The sequence below is a fragment of the Capricornis sumatraensis genome, chromosome 6, assembly GCF_032405125.1.
Source record: "Capricornis sumatraensis isolate serow.1 chromosome 6, serow.2, whole genome shotgun sequence".
Classification (NCBI taxonomy): domain Eukaryota; kingdom Metazoa; phylum Chordata; class Mammalia; order Artiodactyla; family Bovidae; genus Capricornis; species Capricornis sumatraensis.
The window spans coordinates 93451620-93477322 of NC_091074.1; the positions used below are offsets into that span (position 1 = coordinate 93451620).

Here is a 25703-nt window from a genome sequence, read left to right on the forward strand (position 1 = left end):
GTGTTTTGTTGTACATTCCCTGCCAAATAGCCTTTAAATCTGGGGTTTGCATGCCCCCAAACCAGGAGCTACCTGGGAAACATGTCTCCTAGGGTCCTAGGCTCTCTTTTGCAGGGTCCTGGGCCAACTCTGACCCCATGGCCTCTCAGTGTCTTAGCTTCTTCATCTGCAAATTGGTGGTGGTGGTTTAGTCGCTAAGTCATGTCCGACTCTTGTGACCCCATGGACTGTAGCCCACCAGGCTCCTCTGTCCATGGGATTTTCCAGGCAAGAGTACTGGAGTGGATTGCCATTTCCTTCTCCAGGGGGTCTTCCCAACCCAGGAATCGAACCCAGATCTCCTGCATTGCAGTCAGATTTTTTACTGACTGAGCTATGAAAGAGACTTTAATACCTGCTCAGGGCTTTGTTAGTTGCTCAGTTGTGTCCAGCTGTTTGCAAACCTGTGGCCTATAGCCCACCAGGCTTCTCTGTCCATGGAATTCCCCAGGCAAGAATACTGGAGTGGATTGCCATTCCCTTCAGGACTTCCCTGATTGCTCAGCTGTAAAGAATTTGCCTGCAATGCAGGAGGCCCGGGTTCAATCCCTGGGTCAGGAAGATCCCCTGGAGAAGGGATTGGCTACCCACGCCAGTATTCTTGCCTCGAGAATTCCATGAACAGGGGAGCCTGGCAGGCTAGAGTCCACGGGGTCGCAAAAGAGTCAGATGTGACTGAGCACCTTGAGCAGGTGCTACTGTAAATAGAATTCTCTGGGCTTCCCTTGTGTCTCAGTCAGTGAAAAGTCTGCCTGCAATTCAGGAGACTGCAGTGCATGAGATGTGGATTTGACCGATAGGTCAGAAAGAGCCCCTGGAGAAGGAACTGGCAAAACACTCCAGTATTCTTGTCCGGGAAATCCCATGGACAGAGAAGCCTGGTGGGCTACAGTCCATGGGGTCGCAAGAGTCAAACATGACTTAACAACTAAAACCACCAAACCAGGGCTTTGTGGAATTTAAATGTGGTTTGATGTCTGCAAACACCAGTGAATAGACCATGCTTATGGGTTTATTTTCCCTCCTAGTATATATTGCACCTCTGCTTTTAAAAATGAGATGTTTTTCTCTCTCGTGAGTGTCCCCAGAGGGCTGTCCCTCTGTCCCTCTGCTGCTTCCACTTATTTGTAGCAGAGGGACAGCTCAGCTGCAAGGCCTGTAGTGTCCCCAAGAGTCCATTCTCTAAGCTAGAACCAGGCCAGAGAGAACACAGAGGCCAGGGGCCAGGGGCTTGACTGGGGGATGTCCCTGCATCTGCAAGGCTCAGCAAGCATCCAAGTCAATTTGTAAATATTTAGAAGGACATGCTCCACTTGCAGAGCAGGTTATACTGTGTACAAGGGCATGAGGTTAAAGCTCAGGGCTGGATTGCCTTTCTGGCTAATGCAGTGCACACCTGCTAGAAATGACTTTCCCCTCAAGGCCCTGAAGAGACTGTCAGTACACAGACAGTCCTTGTGTAATAATGGTGCAAGAGTCCAGGGGCTTCTCCTCTGCGTTTGAAAGCCCATTCCTAGTAATGCTGCAGAGGATGACTTTTTGCCTGTGTCTTTTTTTCTTCTTTTGGATTATTTCTTTAGGATAAATCCCCCACAGTTCTAAAGTCTAATATATGAATATATTTTTGGTTCCTTTAAATTTATTTCTAAATCCCTGTCCAAACCATTCATTATTACACAGTGTTGCTTTCCCATGATATTGCCAGAATTAGATCATCCTATCGTTCCTAATCATTGCTCATATAGAAGTATAATGGGGTTTTCTTGGTTCTCTTCGATAACTGTGGCTCATCAAGTGGTCCCATTATTACTAACAGCTCCTGGTTTTGAGCAATGGCTCTGTGACTGCACTGTTGGAGTACTTCATATGATCCCCTAGGCAACACACTATTTTCCATCCCATGTGATATAGGAGAGGAAAGTAAGGCTTGGAGAGGGTGACCAGTTTGCCCACCATCACACAGACTTGGAAGTCAGGCCATTGTCCCATAGCTCCCTGTGAAGTCCCTGTCCCACCCTGGCCCTTCACCGGAAGTATGTGTGTAATGACTTCATTCCCTGGTGAAGGGATGCGAACCCCCGACTTGGAGACATCCTGCAGAAGCTGGCCCCGTTCCTCAAGATGTATGGTGAATATGTCAAGAACTTTGATCGGGCTATGGAGCTGGTGAGCACCTGGACCCAGCGCTCACCGGTATTTAAAGACATTGTCCAAAACATCCAGGTAGGTGGCCCCACCTCTGCTTCATGGGCATAGTGATGGGTTTGTGTTTCAACATGAAGGAAATCAGTAAAATTGTGGGATGTGTCCAGATGCTCTATTAATGCTTTGATCTTTAAAATAACTCCAAGAGACAAATCATTTTCATTTCATGGAAGAGGAAACTGTGGCTCAAAAAATTTGTGTGATCGTGTCATCACAAACGATTATTCAATAGGACCAGGATCCAAATGCCAGTCTCCCTCCAGAGCATTCCTCAGTGGCTGGTGCAAACACTTAGAAAAATGTTGCATCAATATTTTCTTTCTCTTTTTCTGCAAAGAGACTGTTCACAGCTCTGGTTGCTGTTGTCTACTGCCCTGTTGGTCTTTTTCTTGCTAATTCATGCAGATTTTACATGTTAAGAATGTCAGTTGTTAACTGTCAAATGTGTTGCAAATTATTTTTCCCCATTGATGTTTTATTTTTTAACTTTATTTATGATTTTGTTTTCCATACAAAATTTGAGGGTTTTAATTGGGCACATTCATCAATTTTAAATAAAGTAATTCTTTTAAAAATATTTTAAGTATGAGCCACCTGCACCCACATGCATATATGCACATAAGTAACACGTGTGCACATGTGTACACACATGTTCACACATGCATACATGCACCTACATTCCTCACTGTACCCTGGAGAGTTCGTGGGCACTGAGCCCTCTGTGCTAAGGCTTTGAAGGACAGGTTCAGATTTGGGGTGGCCCCTTGATAACTTTCTGGGTTTTCCTCAGATCCCACTGTAATCAGATCACTCATGACTTCTTAGTATAGAGTCCTGGATCTGCCTGGATCTCTCAGCATCCCCTCTGATTCTGAGGGCTTCTTTCTCCCCTTTTACCTGCCACCTCTACACCCTCACCCGCTCACTTACAACTGGGCCCTCCCAGCTGTCTGCACAGAACAGTCTCCAACGAGGATGTATATAAAAATGCCAACACTGGAGCAGGCCTGCCTGGGGTGCAGCTCCTCACTCCATTGTTCAACCTCTCCAAGCCTCAGTTTCCTCTCTGTAAGATGTGGCCTGCAGTCAGTCGATTGTGGGTACTCCAGGCAGCCTTCTGGGGCTGCAAAAGCTGGAAGTGTGGAGTGTGCCTGGCAGCCACATGCCTGCCCATGGGTGCCCCACACCTCCTCTCTCTACCCCACAGAAGCAGGAGATGTGTGGAAACCTGACCCTGCAGCACCACATGCTGGAGCCCGTGCAGAGGGTCCCCCGCTATGAGCTGCTGCTCAAGGACTATCTGAAGAGGCTCCCAGAGGATGCCCCAGACTGGAAGGATGCAGAGAGTGAGCTGGCCTGGGCGGTGGGAGTTGGGGCTCCTGCTGAAAATCCACATTGAGAGAGACCAACAGGCAGAAAGATAAAGACAAAGAGGCAGAGACAGAGAGACAGAGACAGAGAGAAGGAAAGAGTTCCAACTGACCCCCAATAGGAAGTGACCGAGTGTGAGGGAAAACCTCCCCTGCCCCCACTGCAGTTGAGGAGAGGATGATATTCCTGTGGAGGGAACTGCTAAGTGCTGGCAGAGCTTAGGGCTCATGGAGGACCTTGTGGGACTGGCAAGGCGGCGCCTGGTGCACGGGCAGTAGCTGGTGGGCATTAGGGGGCAGGATCTGCACAGGGGAATGGGACGTCAGCCTTGGCAGACCCCCAGCAAATGGGACACGTCTGCAAGTTTGCACTGCCCCACCCTGGGCCAGTTCTCATGAGCACCTGGTACAGCCATGGGAAAGGACAGGCGCAGGGCAGAGCCTGGCGCTCAGCCTCATGGGGTGAAGACCTGCGGAGCCACCCGGTGCCCTGTAACTAGATTCTGGGGTCTTTCTGCAGGGTCCTTGGAGCTCATCTCCACAGCTGCCAACCACTCCAACGCTGCCATTCGGAAAATGGTGAGTGTGGGCATTCCCAGAAGATGCCTGAGGAACCAGCAGTTTAGGGCGGGGCAAGCACAGGGTGGGCCAAGCATCATCACTATGCACTCTCACCCACCTGCCCCCAGGAAGACAGAGGCTCTGCTGAGAGCTATACAGGCCTGCCCCTTACTAGCTTGATGATTGCTAGTTAATAGTACCCTGTGCCTCAGTTTCCCCACTTGTAAAATGAGGTCACTGACAAAACTTGTCTCCTTGGGGATCATGGGGATCAAATCACACTACATAAAGTACTCAGAACAAGACCTAGTACAGTTCAGTGTTACTTCTCAGTGTTAGCATCACTCATTTGATTGTTCATTCATTCATTCAAGCTCTGTCAGCTGGGGCTGCTATAACAAAGTATTGTAGACTAGACAGCTTAAACAGCAGACATTTACCCTAACCATTCTGGAGGCTGGAAGTCCAAGATCAAGGTGCTGATGGATCTGATTCCTGGCTTGTAGACAGCCACCTTCTCACTGTCCTCACATGGCAAAAAGAAAGAGCAAGTTCTCTGCTGTCTCTCTTATTAGGGCTGTAATCTCATCATGATCCCCTCTCCCACCCCATGACCATGACCTCATCTAAACTTAATCATCTACCAAAGGCCCCATCTCCAAATACAGCCTGAAGGTGTCCTCTTGTTGATCTAACACCTCTGAGCAATGGGGTCTGCAGATGGGGAGGCCTCCTAGCTCATACCAACACCTTTTGACCCAGCTGGCATTGTTTCATTCCAGCCCTTGTTTGGTCTGCACACTGCCTGGACATGGTGTAAGAATTTCTAAGTCCTTACCCAGAATTTTAGATCAGAGCATTTCACAGGAGAATCCAAATTCTTGGCTTTACCAGAAAACTCTGAAAGCCCCAGGGCCACATTTCAACCTGGGATGAGATGAGGTATCTTCTCAGTGAGCCGGCTCTCCAGGCTGCCACAGTCTCTATCCAGCCCTGGTTCCCTCAGTCATGGGATCTATTTACTTTCACATGGGCACTGATGTTTTTTGAGAGAAGAAAGAAAGGGAAATATTTCTTTGACCCCACATCTCTCAACAGCGAGAAATGAGAGATGGGCAGCCTATTTTGGGGCAGCTCTTGTTGTGTGGGATCCATGTCCTATGTCCTATGTCCTCCTCCCTGACTTGGGGGTACCCACAGCAACCGAAACAGGCAACATTTCACTCTAGATCCTTTTAAATCTAATTTCCCGTCTCTTTCTCCCCAATACTAAATCTAATGGAGGAGAAAGAACTGCTTCATGGAACTCCATGGTCATGAGGTCACATAGAGCCCGTGGACCTTTGGAGGAGCCGCTGTGGGCCTACATCTCTGAGGGGCATGGGGGGGACTCCTGTCACACTATACCATATTCACCACATGCCAGTCCTCACTCCAAGTCTGGTGAGGCCTCTGTGACAGTCTGGGGGCTCTTCTCAGGCGCAGGGGACGGTTTATCAGTGTGTGCTCACAGGAGCCTCTTCAGGCTTCCCCATTTATCTGTAATCTCCTCATCTTGGACCACCACTGCAGCCTCCCCACCAGTCTCCCTGGACTCTGATCCACCTTTCTCTGCTCAGAGCCTTCTACGGGTTGCTTATTTTGTCACTCTCTGTTCAGAGCCCTCCTGACCTGCCATTCCCTCCCAGGTATACACACAAGCTCTCCAACAGGCCATCTGCCTGCCCAACCTCCAGGACACACAGGCCCTTTGGTCCTGCCTTGTCTGTTCCTGCTTAATCTCTATGCTGGGGTCCCCTTTCTGCTCCCATGTCCATATCTACCACCTGTTTCCATACCAGAGACAGAAGGGCCAACTAAACCAGCCTGCTTCCAGGGCGTGCAGATTTAGACTGGTCAGATCCAAGGGCAGTGGCTGCTGTAGCATCGTGGATCCATTCTCCTTGTTTCTGGGTTAATGTTCCTTAGGCTCAGCTCTGCCTTTTGCTGCGTTCATTCCTTCACTCCTGGCTTAGGCGCCTCTCAGCCCAGAGCTGGAACAATGAACTGCCTATCCTCTCCCCTCATACCCCAGGGGAGCTGGTTGATCATATGACCACACAACCAGTCTTGAGGCCAGAGGGAGATGATCTGAGGCTAGGCAGAGGTCTGGTCTTATCATGGCCCTGGGCCATCTGAGGGTGGACCAAGAAAGCCAGTAAGGCTAAGACACAAGAGGGGCCCAACATATCTCCTCTGACCCAAGGCCTTCACTGCCTCCCCACAGAAGGCGCTGGCATGCAGTGTGGAGGCCAAGAGAGCCAGTCCCAGTTCTCTAGCTGAAGCACCTCCAGCAATTTACTTAATTTCTCTGTGTCTCAGTTTCTCTGTCTAAAGGTTGAGCATAATAATGGGATCTGCCTCATAGAACCCGTGCTAGAATTAGGTTAAATACACCATGTGTATTAAATACACTATGTGTAGAACAGGGCAGGGCCCATAGCAATGGTGCTAGCAGCTGTTATAATTGAATAGTTATTAATAATATGCGAGGTGAACTTATGTTCTTCAGTGCCCAACTTGAGTGTCACCCGTGTTTCCCCTCACATCTGGTTGTACACAGGCTCATGGTACCATCTTGGTTCTGGTCCACACTTGCAGGCCAGGGTTCCACTCATCTCTGGGTCCCCAGCCCTGGCAGGCCTCCAGTCCCTGTGGTTGTGCAGCTGCCTGAGCCCTGTGTCTCTCTTAGGAGAAAATGCACAAGCTTTTGGAAGTGTACGAGAGACTGGGTGGGGAGGAGGACATCGTCAACCCTGCGAACGAGCTGATCAAGGAGGGCCACATCCAGAAGCTGTCGGCCAAGAATGGCACCACCCAGGACCGCCACCTCTTCCTGGTGAGCCCCCATCCAATCACACCAGCCCTGCCCACTCCTGCCCAACCCAGCTGCACGCCTCACCCTTCCCAGACGCAGAGTCCGGGCCCACCAGGTCACTCAGCCACACCCTCACCCAGCCCAGACCCAACCAGCGGCAAAGCCACGCCCAGCAGCTAAGCCACACCCTCACCCCACCCCCTAGCATGCCCTCGCCACGCCCACATTCAGCCCAGCCCCACCCAACCCTGTCCACCACCGCCAGGGCCACGCCCCACCTCCTCCCTAGGGTGCTCCTCTCTGGGGTCAGACACCCCTCATCGCGTGCCTGCCCGTCCCTATCGCAGTTCAACAGCATGATCCTTTACTGTGTGCCCAAACTGCGGCTTATGGGCCAGAAGTTCAGTGTCCGGGAGAAGATGGACATTTCCGGCCTCCAGGTGGGTGAGCCCCTCCCACACAATCTGTTTCTGGGAAAGCACGGAGCAGGTGTAGGGACACAGGGTGCTACCCACTCACTGCTGTGCGACTGGTCATCTGCCTGTTTCTCTGAGCCTTGCTTCTGTCCTGATCCAGGCATGCAGGAACATCTCTTGAGTCCTGGCATCCTGGACTGAGTGGGCAGGATCCCAGCCCCTCCTCTTGGCCTACCTGCCAGCACGTGTAGGCTTCATGTTGGCAGGCTGAAGAGCCATGGCAGGACCAGGCTGTCTCCTGTCCCCAGCACTCAGGGCCCCCTTTACAGACTCTAAGGGAAGCTTGAGGTGAATACAGATGGGGTGCCCATCCTGTCTGTTCTTTGGTCCTTGGTCCTATGCTCCCTCCACTCCTGCACCAATCTGGAACCCGGATGAGGTTCTGCTGACATCTGTACCCCAAATCCAGACAGCCTGTTGTTCTTGCCGTCCCTCTTCCTTGAGTCCAACTGTCTTATGCTGTGGGGCTACTGGAGCTGGAATCAGTGCCCCTTCTCCTGTGGGGGAGTACTTTGAATTAACAGGCACTCCAAAAATGCTAGCTAAATAAAAGTACTTAGTTATTCTGAAAAGTAAAGATTTGCTAGTGATACCAAAAAAAAAAAAAATCACTTCTGATAGTGGCCTGCCTGTGGGCCACATCCAGCTGAAGGAATGAGGGGTCTAGGAGATGAAGGATGGCTCCTTGTTGCAGATGCCCCTCGATCCAAGGTACCTGCCCATTCAGTTCAGTTCAGTCGCTCAGTCATGTCCGACTCTCTGCGACCCCATGAATCGCAGCACGCCAGGCCTTCCTGTCCATCACCAACTCCCGGAGTTCACTCAGACTCGCGTCCATCGAGTCAGTGATGCCATCCAGCCATCTCATCCGCTGTCGTCCCCTTCTCCTCCTGCCCCCAATCCCTCCCAGCATCAAAGTCTTTTCCAATGAGTCAACTCTTCACATGAGGTGGCCAAAGTACTGGAGTTTCAGCTTTAGAATCATTCCTTCCAAAGAAATCCTAGGGTTGATCTCTTTCAGAATGGACTGGTTGGATCTCCTTGCAGTCCAAGGGACTCTCAAGAGTCTTCTCCAACACCGCATTTCAAAAGCATCAATTCTTCGGCGCTCAGCCTTCTTCACAGTCCAACTCTCACATCCATACATGACCACAGGAAAAACCATAGCCTTGACTAGACGGACCTTAGTTGGCAAAGTAATGTCTCTGCTTTTGAATATGCTATCTAGGTTGGTCATAACTTTTCTTCCAAGGAGTAAGCGTCTTTTAATTTCATGGCTGCAGTCACCATTTGTAGTGATTTTGGAGCCCCCCAAAATAAAGTCTGACACTGTTTCCACTGTTTCTCCATCTATTTCCTATGGGGCCTCAGAAACCCCTGCAGAGAAGTGGGGATCCTCCTGGCTCTTCTAAGATTTCCATCCTGTGTGTCAGGAGTGTTTGGGGGAACCCTGTGGGGAAAGGCACTGGCACGGACTTCCTGGGAAACCCCAAGAACAGACACATTTGGCCGGCACAGTTCCAAGAACAGTGGATGAGTGGTCCTAGCCCTGCCTGGGCAGGTCAGTGGTCCATCCACCCCCATGGACTGACTCATACAGTCTCCAGCAGCAACCATGACCCTAAGCTGGACGCCTTCCCTGCAGACCCTCTGGGTCCCCTCTGCCCCCTTCTCAGGGAAAACCCTCCAAGTCTGAGTGACAGTGTGAGCCCACAGTCCAGGACCTGCTAAGTGACACACTGTTTTTGTTTTGTCCTTGGTTGTATGCCTTTAGGTGCAGGATATCGTCAAGTCAAGTGCAGCCCACACATTCATCCTAACTGGAAAGAAAAGATCCCTGGAGCTACAAACTCGGTAGGGTCAGCTGCCTCGGTATCTGCTGCTGTGTGAATGTGTTTGACCTGAAATTTTAGCAGATGGCTTCCCTTTCTAAACTGGATAACCTTTTGATGTGTTTTTATTTATTCATTTAATTGGCTTATTTGTGGTTTAAAATGTTAACAGTACTAAGGGGAAGTCAGTGAAAATTAGACCTCTACCCACCTCCTGTATCCCACCCCAGCAGACATTTTTAACCATCTCTAAAGTATCCTTCTGGAATTTTTGTCCCCATACATACATACATGTATCTATTTTTTTTTTTTATCACAGATGACCATTTTCTGTCTAGTTTGTTCTGCATCTTGCTTTTTTCACTTAATTTATCAGAAATCATCCCATATATGATGATCATTTTCTAAAGTAGGATAATTTTCCAGTATGGTCATTGGCTGGTTCCCACTGATGGGCATCTAGGCTCCTCTGGGGTCTTGTTGTTGCAAATGGTGCTGCAAGCAGTGTCCATGAACCAAGCTTTGTACAGATGTGTTGTTATGTACATCTGACAGGTTCTTGAAGTGGAATTGCTGGCCAAAGGGTAGCACACCCACTTTAAATTTTGGTGGCTATTATCACACTACCTTGTAAGATGGTGCCAGGCTCTCTCTGACTTGCAGCAGTACATGGGAAAGCCCATCTATGACCCACTGTGGCCCAGGGAGGTGTTGATTTATATCCACTGCAGAGGGCTCTGCATACCAAGCTTAACCTCATATAGTCACACCTGACTTCGTCTGGGCTCACCTGAACCGTCCTGAACCCACATGGCCATACCTAACTCCACTTGGCCACACTCAACCTGACTGCACTTGGTGATACTGGCCTCATTGTCCCAGAGCCACTCTTCCAAGCCTTGAATTGTACTTCCAGGCAGTGAGCAGCTCAGGCATTTGCTGCAGAGCTGAGAGGAGTCGATGGTTTATAGTCAGTATCTAAGACAAAATTAGGACTTCCCTGGTGGCTCAGATGGTAAAGCGTCTGCCTACAATGTGGGTAGACCCAGGTTCGATCCCTGGGTCAGGAAGCTCCCCTGGAGAAGGAAATGGCAACCCACTCCAGTGTTCTTGCCTGGAAAATCCCATGGATGGAGGAGCCTGGTAGGCTATAGCCCATGGGGTTGCAAAGAGTTTGACAAGACTGAGTCTTTCACTTTCAAGACAAAATTAATAAAATACTGTTTTGGCTTTTTTAGGACGGAAGAGGAGAAGAAAGAATGGATTCAGGTAAAGCTCCTAAAGTTTTAAAGTCACCAAATGACCAAATTCTTGAGCAGCATAGTCATTTCATTCTGGAGCAAGGGATGGGATGGCCCTGTGGCCCTTCAGGTGTTGCCCATCCATCTATCCACCTTGAAGTGATGGATTGACCAAGCTTCTAAGTACCTTCAGACTCCACAAAACTTTGAATCCATTCTCTTATTTGGGGCTCCTCCTCAGTAAACAAATGAACGTAAAGGCCTGGAAGTAGGAATGCAGGGAGGTGCCTTCACCCTGGGGAGAATCTCTACTGGCTGGCAGTTTGAAGGTGGGTCTGTGCCACCTTTCTCTCCATGGCTGGCAGGAGCGATGCATTGTGTGGAAAGAGCAGTTTGACTTCCAGGATGGAGTCTGCACTTCCAGTGACAGGCCAGGGAGCATCATGGGGCAGCCAGAGCAGGCTCAGCTCAGAGCTGGCCATGGAGGGGACATTGGTCAGGAGGGCCAAGGCAGTGTGAAGACCAAGGCAGTGAGCAGGGTGGGCAGACCACCACCAGGCCAAATGCTAACCATTAGTGAACTGTGGCTCACAAAATTCATAGAAGAGAAATCTGAGTGAGAAGAGAAAAAGGAAATTCAAACAGATACTAGATGGTAATGCAGTTTCAGGAAATGGGAACACAGCCTCAGATCCATACAAAATGTTCCCAGAGAGTGTCTGCTTTTGGCTTGGAGTGCTGCATGTGGGGTGGCATTGGGATCCATGGGAACTGGAGTCACTGGTTACCTCCCTGAGCCTTGTTTCCTCACCTTATGGGGGGGCTATTGCCGAAATGTGAGGCTGTTGGTCAGGGGAAAAGGCAATGCCCATAGTGCCCTGTCCTGACCTTCCTGGAATGCTCTCTGAAGGCCCTTGTTCTTTGTGGTTTTGTTTCAGGTCATTCAAGCCACCATTGAGAAGCACAAGCAGAACAGCCAGACTTTCAAGGCCTTCAGTGGCTCCTTCAGCCAGGATGAGAATTCCCCCCTCACTCCAGAATCCCCTGTGAGAGCTAGCACCAGCTGGGTGACCTAGACCCTTTCCACAAGGACTGGTATCTGGGAGGGAAGCTGGTCCCCACACTCTCCTCGTGCTCACCTTTACTGAGCATCCATGTGAGGACCCCTGCTCCCTGCAGGTGTGGTCAGCACTCAGAATGGAGGGAGGGGAAGACAGCGCTGGATGAAGCTTCTACATGATCCGCTGTCCTCTCACGTGCACTAGGGGCTGTGGTCGTATCAGCAGGGGTGGCTTCCTCCCAATGGGGAGTCATCCCCAGGCCTGGGGGGAGCAGGGAAGCAGGATCCCCACCCACGGCCAGATAGGTGGCCCTAGGCCTTGGCCATCCCCTCTGTGTTCAGTTCAGTTCAGTTCAGTCACTCAGTCGTGTCCGACTCTTTGCGACCCCATGAATTGCAGCACGCCAGGCCTCTGTCCATCACCAACTCCCGGAGTTCACTCAAACTCATGTCCATCGAGTCGGTGATGCCATCCAGCCATCTCATCCTCTGTCATCCCCTTCTCCTCCTGTCCCCAATCCCTCCCAGCATCAGAGTCTTTTCCAATGAATCAACTCTTTGCATGAGGTGGCCAAAGTATTGGAGTTTCAGCTCTAGCATCAGTCCTTCCAATGAACACCCAGGACTGATCTCCTTCAGAATGGACTGGTTGGATCTCCTTGCAGTCCAAGGGACTCTCTGTGTGGGCACAACCAAACATGACTTCATGGTGAGGGTCCTCAGAGACATCCCTGATGCCCAGCCCAGACTGGCTCAACAGCTCTGAGTCCCAGACACCAGGCCTGGTTGGTCCTCCCTGTGGCCCACAGGCCACCTCATTATCCACTTTAATATTTGCATCAAATCTCCATTTTGTCTGCTTTTTGGACTATTTTGGAAGAAAACTTTGTGTCATACCCAGGCAAGAAAAGCGCTGTCTCCTAGCTTGAAGAGAGGTGACCTGAAAACAGGATCCCCTTGCCCCACCCCATACCTGCTATTAAAGTCAATGCAGAGGCAGAGCCCGACCACAGGGCACTGAGCTCTCCATGGATGCCGAGGGAGGAGCTAGAACCCAGCGCCCCTCACGTGGTGTGATGCAGCCAGCCAGGCCCAATGGGCCTTGAGAAGCTTCATACCTGCCCACCTTCCCCCACCCCCAGCTGGGAGATGATAACTCTCCTGGGACGCCTTCAGTCCTCAGCCAGGCCAGGGAGGGGCTGATTGTCAAAATCACAGCAAATGCTAGGCCCCAACAGTCTTTCTCCTGATGCTGTGATCAGATGGAAGAATTGGTGGTGTTCCAATATCACACTGGATGTCAGCATGTGGCCATGGGACCTCTGCTCATGCCAGCTGTCTCTGTCCCTTCCAGATGATGAGCCCCAGCTCTGAGGTGCCCGCAGTGCCAGCCAACAGTGGAGGGGGAGCTTCAGGGGTGAGTGACCCCCTCAGCTGTTGGCATGGGTGGGAGGTGGAAGTTGGGGTCAGATCAGGGTGACCTGAGGGTGAGTCCTTAGGAGTAAGCCTTTCCCCTACTCCATGAGACCTGGGTCCTTACAGTGATGGCCTCTGGGGCCTGTCGGGAGAGGGCTGGGGTAAGCCTGCTGGGACCCAAATGTCCATTTTTTGGGTGGGTGGAGGTTACACAGCTAAGATCTTCTGAAGATTTGTGCTCTTTACTGTGAATAGAATAGCCCTGGATGAATGTGCATCAAGGTGGTGCCTGGCCCTCGGGATGCTCAATCAGTGCGGGCAAAGATGCTGTGTCCAGGGACAGCCTGTGTCCTTGTCCCCACTCTGACAGGGCCAGGCCATGGGACTATGCCTGAGTCCCGCCCACTCTGTTGGTTGGGAGATTAAGCAGGAGGGCAAATGTGTGTGCCTCGAATGCGGTGAGTATGCAGTACAAGGGAGCGTCATTATTAACCACTGGGCCTAATTGTCATGAAGTCTGATGACAGTTATAACCCTAGACTACCAGGAAGGTCTGTACCCCACATCCTGAGAGGGGATTCTCCTGGGCACCCTCGCTTTGCCCTTGTGTGTGCATGCTCAGTCGTGTCTGACTCTTTGTGACCCTATGGATGGTAGCCCGCCAGGCTCCTCTGTCCATAGAATTTTCCAGGCAAGAATACTGGAGTGGGTGGCCCTTTCCTTCTCCAGGGGATCTTCCCAACCCAAGGATTGAACCAGAATCTCCAGGCAGATTCTTTACCACTAGCCCCACCTGGCCCTATTCCTCAGTTTTCCAGGCTCAAAAGAATGAGTGGGGGCCTGAGGCCCAGCCTGACACCTAACAGGGTGTTTGCTCCTAGAAAGGAACATCTCCTGTGGGTGGGTCAGTACTGTCCCCACCTTCTCTCCCCCATGCCTGCCTCTCCTTCCCTCCCCCACTTCTCTTTCTCACACCCTTATAGGGACCATTCCCTTGGGGGCAGGTGCACCCCAGTCAGACAGCAAAGTCTGCCTGAATGTAGCACCAGCTTCTAGAGCTCCTCTTTCCTGGCTACAAGGGCCACCCTGCTGGTCATTACCGCCATCCTGGGTTGGCGGTTGTGAAGGACAGCTCATTTTAGGAAGCGGAAATGGGCTTGACAGGTGAGGAGACCTAGCCTTCGACTCCACACTTCGTGGTGTGACTGGACTTGCTTGGGACAGCAGCAGAGGGAGGGACAGCTGCCTAGCTTGTCATGGGGAGTAAGTGTTCCTGTCCTGACTTAGATTTTCAGTAAGAAAACTAATCTCCTCCTCCCACAACATCCATGCATTGATAGCACTGAGCCCCTGCTGAGGCCCCAGAACAGAAGGGGTGACCCCCGGCTCTGTTACAAGAGCAGAGGCTTTGCCAGGTCACACATGACCCCTGACCTGACATGTCTTGGATTGCAGGCACTGGGAAAACCTTGAGAAGTTCTTGGGCTCTGAGGGAAAGATATAGTTTTTCTAGAGCAGGATGGGGTTCAGGGACCAATCGAGAGGAAGGGAACCCCCTTATCTGAGTGATACTTCTGCCACACAGTATGCTGTGGGGGTCAAAAGCAGCCTGTGCTAATTTGTTTGAACTCAAAATCAGGAAATCTAAAAGCCACATGGTCAGTAGGGGAGAGATGGTCTTATCACAGCCCTTCAAACTCCCTGAGGGGCTTCCTGCATCGTGACCCTGTCTCGCCTTGCCTTCTTTCCAGCCCACCCTCCCCGACCATGCCCTGGTCTCCCTCACTTAGCCATGTCCCAGGGCCTGTGTACCTGCTGCCCCCTCTGTACAGAATGCCTCAATTATGTCCCCTCTTCCCCAAGATCTCATCTGTGAGGCCTTTACAGCTGACCCCAGGATTACTGACAAGTGTTTCCCTCATGAAGCAGCCCATTATCAGCTTTATGAATCACGAAACTATACATGTAAGGCTTGCACTGTGCTACTGGGCTCCTTTCAGTAACGTCTAGGAATGTCATGAAAAGCAGTCCGCACATTCAGGCTTCCTCTGTGTAACTGACCAGAGAGAACTGACAGATGGGGCCTCTGCAGTTTTCCAGTTGGCCCCTGGGTCCCTTGGCCAGGGGTCTCTGACAGCCTCTGTGCGGCCCTTTGCATAAAGCGCTGCCTCTCCCTGCCTCCACAGGGGAGCTGAGCTGGACCCCATGCAGGGCCCTCTGGCATCTAACCCTCGGCCTGGGGTGGGCTACAGGGCATCAGGAGCCATGAGCAACCCCCATTCTTTGTTGGGCGAGTCCATAGCAGGCCTCAGCCCTGGGATGCAAGGAGAAGTGGAATGGCTGCAGGCTGCATGGTCAGGGAGGGGCACTGAGGAGGATCCAGTGCCAAGGCAGGGAGAGAGAAGCAGGAGGTGTGGCTGGCACACAGGGCAGGGAGTGCCCACTGGAGAAGCTTCTAGCTGGAAGGACCTGAATGCCACATGTTTAAGGTTTTAACCTGTGAGTGGGTCCTGACATGAGGCCTTGGGCAATTCCTCAGCCTCCACCCTTACCTTCTCCTGGATGGAAAGAAGAGAGAGAGAAACTACGTCAGATGCCTGTTGGCCACTTGGGTGCCCCTCCAACTGGTAGCCCAACTCCTTTTATAGGTGAAGAGGTAACTGGGAGCCCCTGAGGGTCAGGGCCTCAGCCCAGTCCAGGGGTCCGTCTAGGCCAGGCTGCAGACCTGCTGGGCAGTGACAGCGACACTCAGTCAGTGGATGAGCAGGCCGCCCCTTTCTCCCACCTGGGGGCTCAGCCTTCTCAGGGCTCTGCAGCATCTCTGATTCGCAGACGCTTGAGATCACAGTTCAAGTTCAGGCCTCCTTATCCCAGTCCGTTTACCCACCCCAAGCCAGGCCGGGGCCCTACAATAGACAGACATCTGTTAGCAACAGACTCGTAGCTCTGGCCCCAGCACAGGTGGTCTGGCCATGGTTTTTCTCATTTGTGTCTCCGGAGAGCACAGATTTTAGTGGACCCAGGGCAACTCAGTGAAACTCCTGTTATATAAGGCGAGTCTAAGACATACTCAGTGGATATTTGCAGAAAGCACCCAAAAGTGGGTTTTAATTCTGACACTAGAAAGAGCGATCTTTGCTACAACATGCCGAATGTCAGCTTTTGGAGAGGAAATGTAACTTCACTCTTGGTGTGCTGGTTTGATTTCCTGGTGTTGTCCTCAGACACACAGTTTCCACAAGCCATCTTTCCTAAGAGAAGCTAAACCAGGAAGTTTTGCAAGGGGGCCTTGCAGAAGCCCAAGACTTCCCTGTTCTGTAAAAGTTACATCTCTCTTCTCAGAAGCACAGAAATGTCAGAGTCCCCGACCCACCGTGACCACACATAGACCCCTCCACGATGCCAAGGAAGGCCCCACCCCTGCCACCCTCTCCTCAGCATGCACAGATTTAGTGCAACCCATCCTCCAGGGCCCTGGGACAGAGCTGCCCACAAGAGGAAGAGGGGCTGGGCCTCACTGGGCAGGGCCTAAGACGTAGGCCTATGTCCACACCCTTCAGGACAGATGATAACTGTGTGGCTCTGTCTTCCGGTTCTGGTTGTCAGGACCACTGTTTGGGACCCACTTCTTAACCTGAATTTTCCTCCTGCTTCCCTGCTTTATGATTGAATCTGCTGAAGAGAAAATGCTTAGTGAAACAGGCCCTGGCACATACCTCCTCCCAGGCCCACGCTTGCTTGTTTGGAGTGCTGCGGGTGGAGTCACTTGGCTGTTACTGGAGAAAGCCACAGTTCCACATCTCCCCGGTTAGACTTGGCCCAGCCTTTCCAATGTCTCCACACCCAGAGAGAAAATCTAAGCCTCTCCCTTTTGTTGGCCTATTCTGTATCCTCATCCAAACAGGAAGTATGGTTGGCCAAGAAGACCTGTCCCCAACAACACAGGTAGGCTCATCCCAGCCACCTGGTCACCAACTTTCGGTATTGGGAACTGCGTGGGGTAGTGTATCAGTGGTGGGCCACAGTGGCTTATAGTCCTCAGCATGGAGGGAGCTGGTACCTAGCCTGAACCCTGTCTGAGCACTGAGCTGCTGCCTGACAAAGGAAGCCAGGAGGGTTGCTCAGCCGAGCCACAGCCCCAAGATGCCCTGCTCTGGGAACTGCCCTCTGTCCCTTTGGCCAGGACAGGGTCCCTGCTGTCCTGGTGACCTTCACAGGCCAAGCTCATGGCCACACACCTCTGGCCCACTACAGCCTCTCCTCCATCTTGTGGGCCAGCCCTGCCCCTCCAGCCCCCTGCCTACCCCCTGGCCCTCAGGGATACCCCGGAAGCCCCTTTGGTCCTCTGGTGTTCTCTGCAATTGTGCAGTGCTGTTTTCAGGGTCTGGAGAGCCGAGGTTCTATGGCACACGTCAGGACTTGAAGGCAAGCCAGTGGATCCAGCCACCCTACCTCTGACCACTCCCATCCCAAGTGCCCTTGGTGTCCTCACCTGGAAAATGGGAATGACAGGGTCGCCAGGAAGATTGGTGGAGGGCTGGGGCTGCTGGAGCTGCTGCAGACCCGGGGATGGCCCCTCCCTTCTCTCCTCTTGTCTGAGCCCTAGCAGTTCTGGAGATGGTCTCCAAGGAAAGAACCCCGAGTGGGGCAGACAAATGTGTCTCAGGGCTACAGTGTGGCTGGCAGCCCGTGTTGGATGGCAGGGTCCACCCACAGAGCTCTGAGGTCCTGAGCTGCATGGAATAAACTGAGAGGGGGACATCTTAAACCCAGTGTCCATGGGGCCAGGGGTCATGAGATGGAGGAGAAGCGGGGAGGTCTTGGTGGAATAAGTGTTCCTGTGACCCTCAGAGGCACCAGCTGTCTCAGGGCTCCTACTACCAGGTGGCCGGAGCTGGCCTCACGGTGGTGGGGCCCACAGTGGGGACTATGAGCAGAGGCAGCAGAGCTGGGGAGCATAGGCCGGTGCTCAGGCTGCTTAACAAAGCACCGCAGACACTTATTCGCTCACAGTTCTGAGGGCTGCAAATCCAGGATCAAGGTGTTGGCAGGGCTGGTTTCTCCTGAGGCCTGTAGACTTAAAGAAAAACATACAACTTAAGAGTTGAATTTAAGTTTTATTAAGAGTCTTACTGAAGACTGTAGCCCAGCAGACAACTCTGAGAAACTGATTCTAAGAGGGGGGGGAGGAGCTAGGATATGAATGGATTTTTTTTTGGCTAGGACATACAGGTAGTCAGACATCCATCTTAGTAAAAGATGACTGCTAATCGTAAAGAACACATATCTCAAGTTACACTTTTGGTGTTTTTCTGTGCATGGGAAGATACAAGAATCTGGGGTCTTAGAAATTCTGAGACGTGCATCTATCTTGGGGCCTGTTTATCCAGCACACAGAATGTCTCCTCTTGTATTTTCATTCTGGCCGCACTGTCATGACTGCAGTGGTTGTGTCTAACCCTTATATAACTGGATAATGAGTGACAGTCTTTGTTCTTTTCTTGTTTACAGGCATCTCTCTTTGGCATGTAGATAGCCATCTTTCCTCTGTGTCTTCACATAGTCTTGCCTCTGAGCGTGTCCATGTCCTAATCTCCTCTTCTTATAAGGACACCAGTTATGTTGGATTAAGGCCTACCCAAGTGACCTCATTTTACTTTAATCACCTTTTTCAAGGCCCTCTCTCCAACTACAGTCACATTCCAAGGTGCTGGGGATTAGAACTGCAAACTATGACTTCTGGGGGACACAATTCAGCACAAGCCCCTCCTTTCTGTCTCCTCACCCCTGACCAGTGCATCTCTTTCTCCTTCAGTTTGTAGAGTTTATATTAAATCTATTTCTAGCTTATTTTGTTCAGATGTTTATTATAGAAGTTTCGGACACACCGAAGTAAATAACAGGCAGTGAGCCCCGCCTCAGCCGTCTGGAGCAACTTCAGCTCTGTGCTTTTGTCACTTATTCCACTCTACAGATGAGGAAGCCAGGCTTGGAGAGGAAAAGTGACTCATGCAGGGTCCCACGGCTGAGGAGGGGCGGGGCAGGGCTCTGGGAGTTTCCCCTAACTTGCACTCCTGCTAACCAGCTGGGGAAACCTAATCAGACAACCCTTCTGAGCCCCCATCCCAGCCTCACTGCATGGTCAGTGCCCCTCCCTCCCTCACTCCTGCCTGCCTCCCACTCGCCTCCCAAGCCATTGCATCAGATGGGGCTGGGGTCCTAGACACAACTGATGTCACTGTGGCTAGAGGGTAGGTGGCCAGAGCAGACCACACCAGCTCTCAAGCTTCTGTTCATAGTGCAGAGGGGACACAGTCCTCGATGGGAATGTGAGGTGGGGGGTGGGGGTGTTGGGGGTGCTGGTCAGTGAGTGACTGATTTGCTTTCTATATGTTTTTTGGTTTTCTTCTTCTTTCACAAGCTGTTCTGGTGAACAATTGAAACAATCCAGATGAGAGAGTCAGATAAGAGTAACTCTACCCCAAACAGCCAATAGGATCATCAGGGTGTGCTTCCTTCCAGTCTGTTTTTCATGCATGTACCCTTTTTGCTATAAACATCATATGCTACTGTGTGTTATTTTGCTATTTGCTTGTTTCCCTTAGCTATAGACCTCAACACCTTTAATCTTCTGATATGTCACCTTGACATCTACCTCCCAGGCATGATTTATGTACCTGTTCCTTAGTTTTAAACTGCATCAGATTCTTGAAAATTTGTAAATATATGCATACCATAAAAGGTATAAATACTTTTAATAAAAAAGTAAAGTGATAGAAGAAAATGAAAACCTCTCTCCCACTGCTGCCTGCCACTCCCAATTCCTCTTGGCTCCAAGGACTTTGATGTGGTTCTTAGAAATCTTTTTGAGAAACCTTACACAAAACAGCTTGTTTATACGTTAAACAAAACAAAAGTAAAAGGATTTTATAGTGTGTTCTTGTGACTCGTCTTAAAGGTATTTTAACCTCTCTGAACACACACCACATTATGTTTCATGACTTCCTGTTGTTTCTCTTCTCTTGCTGAAAAGACTCATCAGTGCCCTCCTTTGTAGGAAATTCAGGCAGCATCAGAGGAGACAGAGAGGGGAGCCCAGCCCCCTGACCCTACTCCTCCACCCCAGGAGAGCGCTCTCACACGTGTTGGGTGGGTGAGTGCAGGCATCACACTCTGGGGCCCAGTGAAAGATAAGAGTGTGGAAGCAAGGGCCACCTGGCCGGATGCTGGGTGCAGACACCCGGGTCCTCGGCGTCTGGACTTTGGTGCAGATCAGCCACCATTTCCCCTGGTGTGGGTTCCGGTTGTTATCTCTGCAGACACAGCAGGGTTACATCACTGACCTTTGTGGAGGGCCAAGTCATTCCAAGCATAGAGTTCCTGATCCTCTTGGAATTTCACTCTGTGTGATAGCAGGGCAGCTTCTGAGGAGCGAGGCTGAACAGGGGGCCATGGCCAACGTGGCTCCTGCTTAATTCCCTTCTGCACGTCCAGCTTTCTTGCCCCGCATGTGCGTTGCCTGTGTGTCACACAGCTGCCACTCCACACGTGCTGGGAAGCTGACTGCAGTGGTTTGCCTCCAACAGTCTGAGCCCAGGAGAGGGTCCTCTAAGACCAGACGTGACAAGGAGAAGCAGGGCTGCAGCAGCTGTGGTGAGACCTTCAACTCCATCACCAAAAGGAAACACCACTGCAAGCTGTGTGGGGCGGTGAGTCCAGGCGGGAGGAGGCCAACTGTTGGGACCTCCATGTGCTTCATTCCTCCTCCCAATCTTCTTTCCATGCACACAGACCCCCTGGATTCTGGACCTCTGAGTAAGAAGGCAGGGCCTGGAGGCCCAAAGGGGTCCAGCCTCGGGGCCTCTGCCTGCTGGACAAGGCTCCTGATCCCCCTGGCTCATGGGCAAACCCTTCCCCTCCACATGATGTCACATCTCTCTTGGTCACTGTGGCCCTTCCAGCCTCCTTCTGGACAGTCTTCTGTCCCTAGGTGGTAGGGTCACAGGTGCCCTTGTCTTGTAGGTCATCTGTGCGAAGTGCTCTGAGTTCAAGGCTGAGAATGGCAGGCAGAGCCGTGTCTGCAAAGAGTGTTTCCTGACCCAGCCAGTGGCCCACTTGAGCCTCAGCCTTGAGGAGCCCCTGGAGCCCAAGCAGAGCACAGAGGTAGGTGGGCTGGATCTGGTGAGCCTTCCAGACACAAGGCCCCAGGAGCCTTGACAGATGGTGCCCCCAGGGCTGGTTGGCTTCCCTGGGACCAGGACTGATGAGGCTCAGTTGGATCCATAGGCCACTGCAGGCAGCTAGCAACTGAATGCCAAATATCTCCTGTGTGCTTGTTGAGCTTCATAGGGTCTAGTCATGGTTGAGAGCTTGGGAATCATTTGCACCCTGGAGTTAGATGGTGCATTAGTCAGCTCAGGCTGAATAACAAATACCACAGGCTGGGCAGCTTAAACAACAGAAACTTATTTCATCATAGTCCTTAAGGCTGGAATTCTGAAATCAAGGGATCAGCAAGCTGGTTTCAATTGCGGTCTCTTTCTTTGGTTTGTTGATGGACTTATTCTCCGTGTCTTCACATGGTGCTCTCTCTATGGGTATCCTAATCTCACCTGTGAGGACACTGGTCATATTGGATTGGAGCCCATACATATAACCTCATTTTAACTTAATTACCTCCTTAGAAGCCTCATCTCCAAACACAGTCTCACTGTGTGTGTGTGTGTGTGGGGGGGGGCGCGGGGTTGGCACTTAGGGCTTCAACATACGGGTTTAAGGGGAGACAGTTCAGTCCACAGCAGATGGGAACACATTTCATCTTCACTCACGGTCACCCTCATTGTAGGCCTGGAGACCCTGCTGAAGTGAGATGTTGCTCCCACCTTGACCAAGCCATCAGGGTGGCAGGGACAGTGAGGACACCCGCCCCCTTCTCACCTCCTGTTCTCTGGAGATGGCTGCTGCCCTCCAGGCCCTCCTTGAAGGTCACTGTCCCTATTTGATGAAGTAACAGGAAAGTTGGAAAAAAAGAGAATATGGCTTTCCAAAAAAGTACATTTTTCCATTCTCTCCACATAACATAGTCCATGATTCTCAAGGCCAGCTGCACATTGGGGTCTTCTGGGAAGCTATTTATAATGTTCATTTCCCTTCATAAAGGTTCTAGGGAAGGTTATCCGGGTGGGTCAGGACTCTGATTGGCGCCCTAGTTAGAGTCTCTGGTTGTCTTAGAGGTTAAGTGCATCGGTGTATTAGAACTGAGTGAAGTATTATCTCGACAGAGGAGAGAGGGGCCCCTTGCACAGCTCCCTCGGCCTTCTCATCCATGCATTTTAAACGCTGTGTCTGGGAGACCCGTGTCCCAGGTCCAAGCAGGAACCGGTTTTATCAGGTGTGTCTGAGGGATTTTCTGATGACCTAGGGGTTGTGTCCATGACTGCTCTAAACACGTCAGAAGAGAGAGAAGGGTGTGTATGATGCATGATGTGTATGTGAATGAATGTGTGTGTGTGGTGTGTGAGGTGTGTGTGGGTGTTGGGGGGTGGTATGGGTGTGTGTGTGTGGTATGTGTGAGGGGTGTGTACCTGTGTGTGTGTGTGTGTGTGTGTGTGTGTGTACAGATAAATCACCGAAAGCCACCACATTCTGGTTTCCTGCAGTTCCAGTGTTTTCTGCTCTGCCTTTATTTCTGTCTTTGACCTTTCTTGTGGTCTCAGTCCCTAGAGGGTCCAGCCCAACCCCAAGTGGCCTTGCAGTGACCCTGGGCAAAGTCAGGTGGGCCTAGGCCTTTGTCCAGTCTGTCTTCCCGTCCTGCCTCTCTCCCCCCAGAGCCTTGGCCCTGATGCTTCCCCAGGAGAGTAGCTCTTACAAGTGAGACTCACTTGACTTGTTCTCTGCGTTCCCAGAAGCCAGTCGCTGCGGACCCCCCACCCAGCCTGCTCTGCGGCCCCCTGCAGGTGTCAGATGGCGGCACAGCATGGAGCAAGGCGTGGGCTGCCATCTCTGAGTCGGACTCCCTGGAGTTGGTGCTGCACCTCCACGGAGGCAGCCAGGTGTGTGCTCTGTCCACTGGGCTGTGCTGGGGGTGGGGGTTCACCCTGCTCCGGCAACCAGAAGCTCAGACCCGGGGCCTCAGGCCTGTGCCCACATAGGCCTGGGCCATGCTGCCTGGGACCAGCTTCACTTGGATGGTGGCTCACGTGACCCTAGGGCCTGTTTCCCCGACTGTCCAGAATCACCCTTCTGCTGCCCACTTGTGGGAGGTGGTATTTAGTGATGCCAGGACTCTAGAGGCTAGAGTGCTGACGCTCCTCTACTTTTCAGCAGGATGGCCAGCTGCTCCATGCCATCCCCCTCTCCGGCTGCAGGGTGAGTGTGCTGGAGCCTTCAGAGAGACTGGATGCCAGGCACGTGTGGCAGCTGCAGCAGGCCCAGCAGTCTTTGTACCTGAGCGCCCCGTCTGCCGAGCTGCAGCAGCAGTGGCTGGAGGCTCTCAGCTCAGCAGCCCATGGGCGTTCATCCCAGGCTCCAGCTACCCCATGAGCTGAGTCTCTGCCATCTTTCCTAACTGTACAGCCACCACAGCAGGGCCTATGCTCTTCTGAGAGGTGGTGTCAAGGCCCCACATGGGCGTGAAGAGAACCTGGACCTCTGAGGGGCCAACGGGCCACACAGCACTTTGCTCTGGAGAGTTCCTCCATGTCAGAGAGGAGAAAAATGAGGCCCAGAGAAGGGCAGCCAACTGCCTAGGTCATGCAGCATGTCTCTCAAAGACCTGGGCTTCTGCCTGCAGGCCCCGTCATGTGGCCCAGAGTAGGGCGTAGGGTGACTGTCAAGAAAAGTCTGTCTGAGTGGGCCATGAGCAGTCACCTGTGCCAGAAGACAGAAGGAGCTCATGGGCGGTGCCCAGGGACACCTGGTGGATGTCTGCAGTCATGCCATCCCTCCCACTGATTGCCCACCATCTACACCATCTACATCCATGCGAGCTGAACCAGACCTGGCCCCTGGACTCCACCTCTCTTCTCTTTCCCCTCCCAGCGACTGGGCACAGGATTGTAGTTTTCCACTTCATTTGGAGATGCCCGAGGGGGCGAGTGGTACGTTCCTAAATAACCATGCTGCAAAACTACAGGGGGACCACACAGGCATTGTGTGGGGCCCCGAGATTTGTGCCTGCCTCCCCTGGTGGGTGGTGGACAGTGCTTATCTGCATAAATAAATAAATGCTGGCAGCCAACAGGTGGATATAGCCTTGGGGCAGGGTCTCTGCACAGTGGGCCTGCTGGTGGTTGGATGGAGAATGAGGGTAACAGGGGCACAGCCAGTAATCGGGGCCTGGACCCCCATACAGGCCTTCAGGGTGCAAGTCACACGCCTGTGGGTGCCCCAGGATGCAGCAGCATCCGATGGTGAGGCCTCAGGCAAGGTGCCATGCCTGGACAATTGCGGTGTCGCTGTTCATGCTAGCGGGGTGGACAGGACTGTTTGCCCCTGTAGCAAGTGGAGCCAGACTTAGCTATGCGATCACGGGGTGCTGGGCACTCACAAAGTCAACAGGAAAGTCTATTTGGACCAGAGCCTTGGGAGAGAGCTGAGGGACTTAGGGAGTGATGACTGAGGGGCATCCAGTCCCTTGGGACCTCCATCTCTCCAGCATCCACAAGGCACCCTGCAGGGATGTCTGTCACTGCCCAGTTGTGGGCAGAGTTGCAGGGCACCTACCTGGAGGCTGAGAGGGCCATTGTGAGAGCCAGAAATGGATGACTGGTCGTGGGTGAAGTGGGGGTTGGGCTCCGGTGAGGAATGGCAGGGCCCAGGTGAGGTGAGTAGAGTCCAAGTGAGACAGTGGGCCATAGGTAAGGTAGACAGGGTCGGTGAGGTACAGGTGAGGTAGGAGAGAGCACAGGTAGAGACAGAGGTGAGGCGGGCAGGGCACGGGGGAGCTTATGCATGAGTCAGCGCCATCCCCTGCATGCCCACCCTGCGATGCCTGCATGATGCAGCAGCTGTATACCTGGGCCTCAGTCCTGTGACAGCCCACCCGCCCTGCAGTGGGTGTTCTGACGCTGCTTGATAACAGCAACCTGCCCACTGGGAAGGGGAGGCCAGGACCTTCCAACTGTGCTCTTATTTAAGGAAACACAGCAAAGTCCTATCCAGGGAGCCAAGGCGGGTGTCAGAGGCAGTGAAGGGACCAGCCAGCCCCTCCCCACTGGTCCTGCCCCTTCTCCCTCGGAGCGAGGGGGCCTAGTGGGGCTCCTTCTCAGGGTCAACTCTGTATCACTCCCATCTTACCTGAATCCCAGAATGTTCCCACTTGATAGCTGAGGAAACTGAGTCACAGAAAGGACTCCTCCAAGAGTCTCACAGCTCCAGACCAAGTGCACAGCCAGAATTGACCCACTGGACATGGTGCCACTCTGCCAGTCTGCGGGGTCAAGACTGGGCCCCCTATTCAGGGTCCTCACCCAGGGCTGCCACTGTGGATTCTGCCATTGTGGCCAGTTCCCCAGTAAGCTCTTGGGCACCAGGGCAGGCCTGAGCCCTATCCTCTCTGACCCAACAGCTTGGGGGGCCTGGCATACAGGTATCCATGGTAATTTCAGGAGGGTCCTGTCCTCATTCAGCACATGGAAAGCCTGGT

At 52.3% G+C, this 25703-nt stretch overlaps 1 protein-coding gene across 2 annotated transcripts in view; it reads left to right on the plus strand.

The window, feature by feature from the left end:
• Positions 1-24237, plus strand: part of FGD3 (FYVE, RhoGEF and PH domain containing 3) — a 41196-nt gene extending 16959 nt beyond the window's left edge. Inside the window, exons 6-18 of one of the 2 annotated variants that reach the window (XM_068973853.1) lie at positions 2106-2262; positions 3452-3590; positions 4135-4193; positions 6907-7053; positions 7380-7472; positions 9283-9362; positions 10579-10609; positions 11520-11627; positions 12996-13058; positions 20644-20766; positions 21080-21220; positions 22963-23109; positions 23381-24237. In XM_068973853.1, coding sequence (XP_068829954.1) covers positions 2106-2262; positions 3452-3590; positions 4135-4193; positions 6907-7053; positions 7380-7472; positions 9283-9362; positions 10579-10609; positions 11520-11627; positions 12996-13058; positions 20644-20766; positions 21080-21220; positions 22963-23109; positions 23381-23599 — 1507 coding nt within the window. In that variant the 3' untranslated portion in view covers positions 23600-24237. The remainder of the gene's footprint in view (positions 1-2105; positions 2263-3451; positions 3591-4134; positions 4194-6906; positions 7054-7379; positions 7473-9282; positions 9363-10578; positions 10610-11519; positions 11628-12995; positions 13059-20643; positions 20767-21079; positions 21221-22962; positions 23110-23380) is intronic. The other variant, XM_068973854.1, reaches the window with a different exon arrangement.
• The last annotated feature ends 1466 nt before the right edge of the window (positions 24238-25703 follow it).